Below are 9,221 nucleotides of genomic sequence, written 5' to 3'. Positions count from 1 at the left end.
ATAGGCCCCTGGTGCCTAGGCCTATAAAAGGGGTGCGAGTCCTTCAGAGAGCTCAAAGCAGTCAGGAGGGAAGTTGAGATATGTTTTTCAGCAGGGCCAGTGTGAGGTTAGTGGAGGAAGGCCTAGGTCAGAAGCCCCGGAAGGTCATGGTGGCACTCTAAGGTGTGCGATAAAGGACAGGCTGTTAAGTTTTCTACTCACTTTGACAAAATGACCCTAGGCAGGGGGATTGTGGGGAGTGGGGGAGAATAATAATGTCTTATTTCTCAGTCTGTCTCAGTCTCTCAGCCATCATCAGCTCTGCTAAATTGAGAAAGTATACCCTAGAAACCTTCCTTTGCTAGTGAGGGATTGCTACTGCCCATGACAGGGTAAGAGAAAACATTCAAGCCAGAGACAATGGTGAAAAGAAGGTTACTGTTTCAGCAGGCTGCATTGGCACAGATAAAGAGGCTCAGTGAAGCTCTCAACCAGAAGAAACTTGTGCAATTATGTGAATTCCCTCCCTCCCCACAATAAAGACTGAGAAGATCCAGACCTACCAAACAGTAGGCAATATTAGAGGACTTACTCACTTGCTTACATGCCTGTGCATGGTTCAGATACAACAGGAAACAGCTTCTAACTGCTTTTTACTATGCTGCAAAGCTACAGGTGCATCCATAAGGATCCTGTACTGAGAAACAATGGATCTGGTTTCAACCACACTGTTCTATAGAAAGCTTACTAGGCTGGCTCTTGAGAAGTCCTCTCTCAAAAGCTGGTTCAAATTCAGCTTTTTCTGAAGTTGCATGGTGCCTTTCTGTATTCAATCAAAACTGTAGAGGGAAGTTACAGGGGCCAGACTGCAATGGCTAAGACAACCCTGATTAACATCCTGAATCCTCACCAGGAAACAGACAACCAAAAAGAACCCTAGGATCTTTCCTGGGTAGGTGCTCAGATCCTTGCTTTCACACGGCATCAAGGGACAAAGCTACTCAAGGAGTCTGCATTTTGCAGGTGTATTTGGTTCAAATCTACTGAATTAAAGCTATCCAACAAAAAAGCCCAACCAACATCTTTGACAGAATCAGCTCTGCCAAGACGCACAAGAATGTGACTCTCCATCACAGCAGGCAGCTCTCCCTCCTGGGCTAAGGATTAGCAGCTCCAACAATTGAAAACACTTTCTTTTTTTTAAGCACAGGTAAACCTTTTTTAAAGCACAGGATCCAACTACAAACACTCTTCCTATGAATACTTCAAGCCATCCAGCTACCCTCAATATGCCAGGAAAGGAAGAGCTAGATAGTAATCTATCCTACAGAAAAGAAGGGGACAAAGGGAACAGCCATGGTAGTAATGGCAGTTATTGGGGCATATGGGAACCAACAGGTGTGTGGACTGCCCTGGGAGCAACCAAATTGCTGGCCCAAACAGTGGCACCCAGGCCAAGAGCTAGAGGGGCCTGGGGAGAGCCAGGATGATGCCTGTATGCCAGAGACAGCCTACAAGGAGGGAAGAACAAGACAACAGCATGAGAGCTGGGCAACAAGCCTGAAAATGGCCTGGAAGCAGCTGCAGAAGGATCCTAGCCCAGGTTTGGTTTCATTTGATAGAGGAGTGTTTGGGAGCCTTCACCCAGGTAGGGAAAGCACCACGTGAGGCAGTGAAGATCCACTAAGCTTGCATTTAGGTTACGGGGCCAATTCACCCTCCTGGATGATGGACACCAAAGAGGTACAAGCAGCCTGCTAGATTATGAAATGGCAGCACCACTGTACAAAGCAGGGTTTGGGGCACTTTCTCCCCTTTTGCTCTTCCCTAAGGAAGCAGTTTGGTGTTTAAACCAAAGCTCAAGCTAACATGTGACTATCAGGACTGGGCTGGTCTCCTGGGACTGCAGCAAGGGATGCCAAGCCTGCTAATTTACCACCAGGAAGTTAACACCTGGGTGGCAAACTGGCTGTGAGGATGAAGAACATTGCCAAATCTCTCCATACTGTTTAGTATCTAGAAAAATTGAGTCTTTGAAGTCCTGTGCAGGCACACCCTTCACCTTCTGTTTTCACTATATACCACTCTTAGCTCCCATCAGACTCCTCAATGTAAATTCATCAGACACAGCATGCTCCCATCCTGGCTACTTGTAACTCCTGCATATGCACTCCTGTCTTTTCCTCGCAGCCCCTTCCTGTGGTCTCACAACTCAGTGCCCCTGCACGGGATGCTCCATGCTCATCTGCAACACAATCCTTCCTTGCCCTCAAGTCCATGGATTAATACCATCCCTCCACACACTCCTCCACTCACCTAACTGGTGGTTACAAGGCTCCCTCCCAAGCACCCCCATGGATGCCTCCCCTTTTGATACACTTCTCCCATCCAGGGCTTGTCTAAACAGGAAAGACAAACACTGAGCTGAGACAAGGACTGTCATGCTTAGTCATTCCAGCTGACCAAATTTTAAACAACACTACCCCTCTGCACAAAGTATTTAACAAGTTGGCAAGTGTTGTGTTAACACTGCATTTTGAATGTCGACAAGGCCTTGTCATTCCCTACCATGGCTAAGCTCAGCAAACAGAGCAGTGAAGGCAGGGGTCAACAGCAAGTCAGTTCACATATCAATACGTCTGGAATTTTGGTAGTTTAAAAATCATCTCCTCGTGTGCCAAAGCAACCACTAAACATACCGTCTCCCACTCCTCCAGGACATTACAGGTAACTTCTCGGCAAGGCTAACAAAAGCCAAGCAAGCCATGTTCCCTATAGCCAAGCCCCACTGGAGGTACAGCCAACTGACATGCTCAGGAAAAGGCTGATCAGTGAAGCAATCATCAGTTAAAATTTAAAAAACATTATGTTAAAACTCCTTTGTTGATTTTTACCAAATTTCTCAGGGGGTAAAATAATACCAAACACTTCTTCTTGGCCTGGAAAAAAATTCAAGACGACTGGTTCTGAGTAAGTGAAGGGAAAGTACAAAAATGGGAAGCTAGTTTCAACTTCAGCCATGTGTGGCAGCAGCTGCTCCACATCAAAGAAGGAATTAAGACCAATGCAACTTGCAAAATGCTACAGACTTCAGCTCTCACTTGACATACAGTATGTGCATATTAGCAATATCAGCAGGCAAGGTCAAGTGCAGAATTCTGGAAAGTCCAGTGCTGGCAGGATGCCACCAACTTAACTGCCAAAATGCAGTTCTCCCCAGAGAGGGACAGCTCAGACAGCTATGCCAGCATGTTTCTGGTAGAAAAATGAATTAATCGGGGCTCAGGACAAGAATGATGAAAAAAGTGCCAGAGGTTCAAGCCTGGACATTCTGCTCCCTCGACCCCACAGGGCTACTTGACTCTAAGTCTGAAAGGAGAAATGGAAGTATCGGTCTCAGATGAGATATCAGAGATGGAGGTGGGGGGAGAAAACCAGATCTGCAAATCCCATGGAAGAGCAGCCTTCTAACTGCTGCCCTGGAACTGGTGCACAAGTGATTCTCGCTCAGTGGTAAAGAGGCAAGAGTAGAGCCAAATCCTGATTTTGACCACTAACTGGTATTGGAGGGACCCTACGTTGAAGCAACAATGCTGGTCACAGCCAAACTGTTGCTCTCCCAAGAGCATCTAATTCCCAGACTTGCTAACCCTATTGTTCCCAGTGGCACTGGGAAAGACAGCACCCCAGAAAAGGCCCCCAGTCAATCAAGTAGGATCATTTTGTTATGAAAGATCTTGGATTGCCTCAGGCCCTTGTGTAACCAAAGAAGGACCAAAAGTGTCAGTGCTTGCTGCCTACCACTGCAATTCCAATGGATTAACACTGGCTACAGCAAAAGCAAAAACAAAAAACAAAACCCCAACACACAACACAATAGAAGCCAAGCATGAAAACTACAATAGATAAATATTTGTTCTCCCCTAGAAGTCTTAAAAAGGAATACTGCATGCTCCAGCTTTCCTTTACAAAAATGCTTACGTGGCATGGGCTATGTGGCACTAGAATGCAGAACATTTAGTGCCAGCAATAGTTATTAGCTAGAAGAGGTGACTCCATGTATTCAAAGATACTGTATAACTTTAGTTACAAGGTGCTACAGGGGTTGTCGGGACTAAAATTGGCACTTTCCCTGAAGAAACTGCTCTGTATCCGTTCACTCTCTTCCTAGCCCATGCACCCATATAAATTTACCATCTGCCTACAGGTTCCCTCACCAACACTGGTGTCATTTCCCTGACAATGTTAGTGAACATTTAGTGCTGAGGGAAGTTTTAAAGGTCTTCTTGGGTCAGGAGTCAGTGACTTGACACCCCTACAGGCCAGATGGATCCAGTCTCAAGGTGGCCCACTACTTCATTAGATGTGAAGTCCTGAAATCTTCTCCACCCATCTCAGAAGTGGGGGCTTCTGCTTGTTTCTTTACCTGGTTTATCAGGAAAGTCAGTCAAGCCTTCCCTGTATCTGATAGAGGCCCTTTGGGGTGCCTAAGAGCACATAGACTATTGACTCTTCCCTTTTACTGAAGGACAAGTTGAATATTCAGCAAAATCACCAGTTCTCAAGAACAATAAGTGTTAAAGTGTTGAAATAAAAATAAATGTAATGGCCTAGAAGTACCTGTCAATTAACTACTTGGCCTTCACATCCCATGCTAATATCACTACTCCAGTCACCCGAGAGCCTTCCAAGACAGGGAAGAGACATATTTCTAATGTAACCAAACAAGCAGAAAAAATGTAAGCAATTGAAGCCAGGTGGGCCTCCTTTGGACTTCATAAAGCAGCAATAAAGGGCACAAGCCCAGTGTCTGTCCTTCACTGATCTTCCCTTAAGTTACTCCAAAGCAGGGCTAGGAAGCTCTTTGTACATTCAATTGTAAAACACAATGAAATGAGGAAGAGAAGCTAAAACTACTCTCCTGATTGTTACTGCCGTCTAGAGCAAGGTTTGGTACAGATATCCTCTCTTATAGGCACTCAGTGGGTAAAACGTAGCCACAACAAACTTGCCATCGAACATCTTTCCAGTCAGCATTTTCTGGGCAGCTTTGGAATCACCAGCATTTGCATATTCAACGAAGACCTGAAAAAGAGAAAACAAATGAACAAACAAACAAAGCTAGTCATGCCCATCACCTCATGTCTCCTATCTATTTTATTCATCCCTATTGTTTATTGTTTGCTTATACTTGCCTCTCTCTCTTTCCTTGTTAGGAATAATTCTTTAAAAATAAAGACTGCTTTTCCCTCTTTTAGCTTTGAAGGTCCCCCTGCTTCCCAGGAAGCTCACTCATGAATGAGAAGATAAGTGGTTAACGTCTTGAACTGATACCAAGACAAAAAGTGATTAAAATTCTACCTTTAATTACTCATTTCTCTAGATAATACATTTTGGTTATTTCTGAGACAAAGCAACTTAAAATGTTAACTGTTCATCTCCCTTCACCCAACCCTCCATGTTTCTTCTCTCCTTCTTTCTTGTCATCCAAATTTCCCCTTTGAAATTTGGTGCGTCTCAGGTTGGGAAACACTAAACCACTTGGAAAGATGTATGCTGCCATGCAAGGCAACCAGCCATTTTGAGTTCCATAGCACTGGCGTCATCCAGCAGACAGGACAAATGAGGATGTCAACCTCAAGATCAGATCCCCTTACCCTCTCCCCACCCCCACACTTACTTGGCCTTTGCCAGGATTCTCCTTTGGAATAAGCAAGGAAACCACAGGTCCATATTTCTGACACTCCTCTCTAATATCTTCCAGTATATCTAGGAAAAGAAAGACATTTCATAGTTTCATTTGTCCTTCACTCAAGCTATCCTACATAATACACTAAAATAAGGTAACATAAATGTTCTAAACATTGGTGCCCCAAGCTGAGACAATTGTCAGTGTATGTTTGGCTCTTCTGACTCTGTATGCCTCCGAAACCCTGTGTCATGATAACTCAACACATTTGGAATCCAGACATAGATGGCTCAGGGCTAACCCTGCTAAGACCCACAGAACAGCAGCAGCAAGAGTAAAGACGTCAAAAACTTTGCAAATATTGACGACTTCATAGCACTCAGCGACTTTCCCCATGTAGGATGTGGCGAAGGACTCTGGAGAAAGCTTCACAGTGCTTGTATGCATCCTTATTAAGGATGGCTTGCTTAACTAGCTTCCAGTTTGATTAAAGATTCTTCCTCTGGCTCCAGACCACTTCTTCCTTATCTGAGAAGAAGTGCTTTTCTTCAGGTTTTGAGGAAAGGGTGGTATTGGGTTAACTTAAAGCAAGGCTCAGCCTTAATGACACAGGGGCTGCTAATCCTCTTCATTGAACAGCAACACCCTAGGAGGGGAAAGCAGCCTCATGGGGCAGCAAGTCCATTTCTCTATTTCCTGCCCCTCATGACTGCTCCACCTCTCTGCTGACCCAAGATCTGTATATCTAGTTCAGTCAGGCAGGAGACACTGGCTCAATGAAGACTAAGCATTTCCAGCACACTCAGGACTGAAAACCAAAGAGCATCAAGGACTATGGTCTAAGAGAAGGGGTTAACAAACTGAAAGGCAGGGCAGCTGCACCTTTTCCAAAAGAAATTTGCTTTGTAGGATGATCTGTACTGGGAGGGAAGGCTGAGGGAACCCAGGGTCTCCAGAAAGCTACAGAAGGCCCAAGGGAATGTGAAGCCCAGTTCCACATTCACTTGGGTACATGGTAGCACACTGCAAGATGCTGCAAATCCTAGTGTATCCTAAAAACACTTGCACAAATAGAGCAGCAACCCAGGACTGGTGAGTGTAAATCCCAAAATTCTCTACTTTTTCTGGGGTCCCACTGAATCCTACTGGAGAATGTGAAGTTAAGTCATATTAGGAAAGAGGCTGCCACCAGCTCTGGTCTTTAGGGACTGGTGGAACTTGTATTTCTTTCTTGCAGTTGGTGGGTATGTGACTTTTCTGCCTCTGGCTCCCTGCTACATGAAGAAATGTGAAGGTCCTGCTTCTGGCTGGCTTAACGGTACAGTAGCTCCAAACATATCACAACATGTCCCTACAGAGAAGGGATCTGAAGACTGCCGGAGAAGTACAGAATAGATGCTCTGTGATCCCTTCCTTTAAAGGAAATTCTTGAGTATCCTCAGGTAGGAAAAGAAGCTACTTAAACAGTAGCTTCACGTCCCAGACTCTAAGGCACACAATAACACTATTTAGCCCCTGATATGCGACAAGGAGGCTCTTCCTTTGAGCTGAAGGCTGATATTTGGTGGGGGTGTTGCCCTCCAACTCCCCTCTCCCTCACCTCTAACCTCAAGACGAAGATCTTTAGTCTTTCAAGCAAACTCTCTCAATGGGCCCCTTCAAGGGGTCCAAGCACACACTGATGTTGTGTTACTTGTTTGACCACTAAATTGGGGACTGTGCCAGGCACACAACCATATGTAACAGATGCAGTGAATCAGCAATTCAGAGCAGGTAGACCACTCAGCTGAACAGGGTTTGGAGTGCATGGCTGGTATTTTGTCTTGTATGGGCACAGAGCTATAGCCTTGGGCAACTAGAATCAGGTTTAATGAGTACACTATTTGGTTACATCACTGAGGGTCTGGATAAGCAATCAAATGGAAGCAAGTTAGCAGGGAGGGGGAGGGAAATCGAGGGAGCAGGGAATGATCGCAGAACAACCTGATGCATTAAGTGGTCTATGTGCCCACAATTACCTCATGGTAAACAAAAGCTAAACTGCAGCAGGTTAGCCTGGTTTCATTTAGCATTCTGTGTTGGGGTCCTGGTTGTGGTTCACTCACTTTAATTTGACTGTGTATCCATATGCTTACCAGAGGAGTGAAACCAAACCAGCTGCTACTAGACCACCTGTGTGTGAGCCCAGGCAGCCCCACAGGCCCAGAGAAGCTCCGTACCTTTTACCACTCATTTGGACTTTAGAGCTAGCTTCTGCTATGCAGGAGTGAAAGTTTTGGGGGGGTTTCCACTGCTATGAGCCTATGGAATTTTGCTACAATTTAAACAGATGGTTTTAATTATCTGATGCTGCCTCAGCTAATTTATCTGTTACAGCTTTTCAGAGTACTCCTACTGGCTTCCATATGACCCCCTCCTGTGTATGCCCAGCAAGAGCCTCATGCAGCTGACACACTGTTTTTAAGCACAGCAGCTTCATAGAGACAGTTTAAAGTAGCTCTTCTTGCTTTCAAGACGCTTCATAAACTAGCGCAGTTACTGTATTGCTGTCTAATGAATCTGTTCTCAGCTGATGCAAAAGCATTCTTTCCAATCCATGCAACCAAAACAATCTTTACTTACCTGCTCAAGGCATTTTCGACCTCTGATGCTTTTTACTTAAATTACCAAAAAAGTGCTCCTTTGACTACTCCATTCTCTACAGCATTTGAGGATGTGGGTGTGCACAGTGACATGGCTACACATTTGCAACTGTATTGCATATACCAACCTTCATATTCTTCTTCAGTCTGAAGAGAGGCATCACTCAAAACATTTAGCAGCCTCAGCACAGGAGTTGGAAGCATCACCAGGTCTTCAATATGGGGAGCTGTTTGACAACATAGTTAGATTGACAGAAAGGTATTAAATAAAAAGATGAGCATGAAAGCAGTGAGACAGGGAGAAGGTTTGTTTGATAATAATCCACATAATACCAGTACTTTTTGTACATCCCCCCGGCCCCTCAACTATAATCCTAAATTCAAAGCTTTTAGCAATGCTGTGCCCAACTGACCTCTTTGTTTGCATATTAATGAATTATGCAAATTCCCCATCCTCATTTCCCAGAAAAGCTTTCTGTGCACTCTGTGCCAGTGCCAAGGCCAGAAGGTTTGTTTACCCAGAAGCGGCAGGTAAAAGTGCTTTGAAAGGCACAGAATCAGTGTGAAACAAGACTAGAATGACTGCTACTCAGTTTGGTTTTTGAAGTGTATATGTAGTCTCGTGTGACTAAAAGCAGTCAGGACATACCAGGATATGGAGGCTGTGTGATGATAAACAGAATTATTAACCATGCCATTGTCTTTCCCAAAGCCTACTGTTACTGCAGGACTCCCACTCTTGCATCCTAAGTTCAAGCAGAAGAGGGGTGGGTACCTCTCCCTCAGATTTTGGATGAATGCTTCTTTATTCCAGAAACTGTTGCCTCAGCTCCCTTTAAAATATATTCGGTCAGTTGTAAGGCAATGGTACGTGTTGTTGCCACACTGCTTTTTTTTTTTTTTTTTTTTTT

General features: G+C 44.7%; 1 protein-coding gene across 1 annotated transcript in view; it reads right to left on the bottom strand.

Annotated features, from left to right (window-relative positions):
* Window positions 1-269: 269 nt before the first annotated feature.
* Window positions 270-9,221, bottom strand: part of UHMK1 (U2AF homology motif kinase 1) — a 21,221-nt gene continuing 12,269 nt past the window's right edge. The window contains exons 5-7 of the mRNA XM_019502002.1: window positions 8,439-8,537; window positions 5,660-5,748; window positions 270-5,064 (exon numbers count right to left, since the gene is read on the bottom strand). Of these exons, the coding sequence (XP_019357547.1) occupies window positions 4,918-5,064; window positions 5,660-5,748; window positions 8,439-8,537 (335 nt within the window). The 3' untranslated portion in view covers window positions 270-4,917. The remainder of the gene's footprint in view (window positions 5,065-5,659; window positions 5,749-8,438; window positions 8,538-9,221) is intronic.

Source organism: Gavialis gangeticus, unplaced genomic scaffold (assembly GCF_001723915.1).
Source record: "Gavialis gangeticus isolate Ggan-Ray unplaced genomic scaffold, GavGan_comp1, whole genome shotgun sequence".
NCBI classification, from domain to species: domain Eukaryota; kingdom Metazoa; phylum Chordata; order Crocodylia; family Gavialidae; genus Gavialis; species Gavialis gangeticus.
Note: the sequence above shows the minus strand (reverse complement) of the source record. Positions and strands in the feature narration are given on the sequence as shown.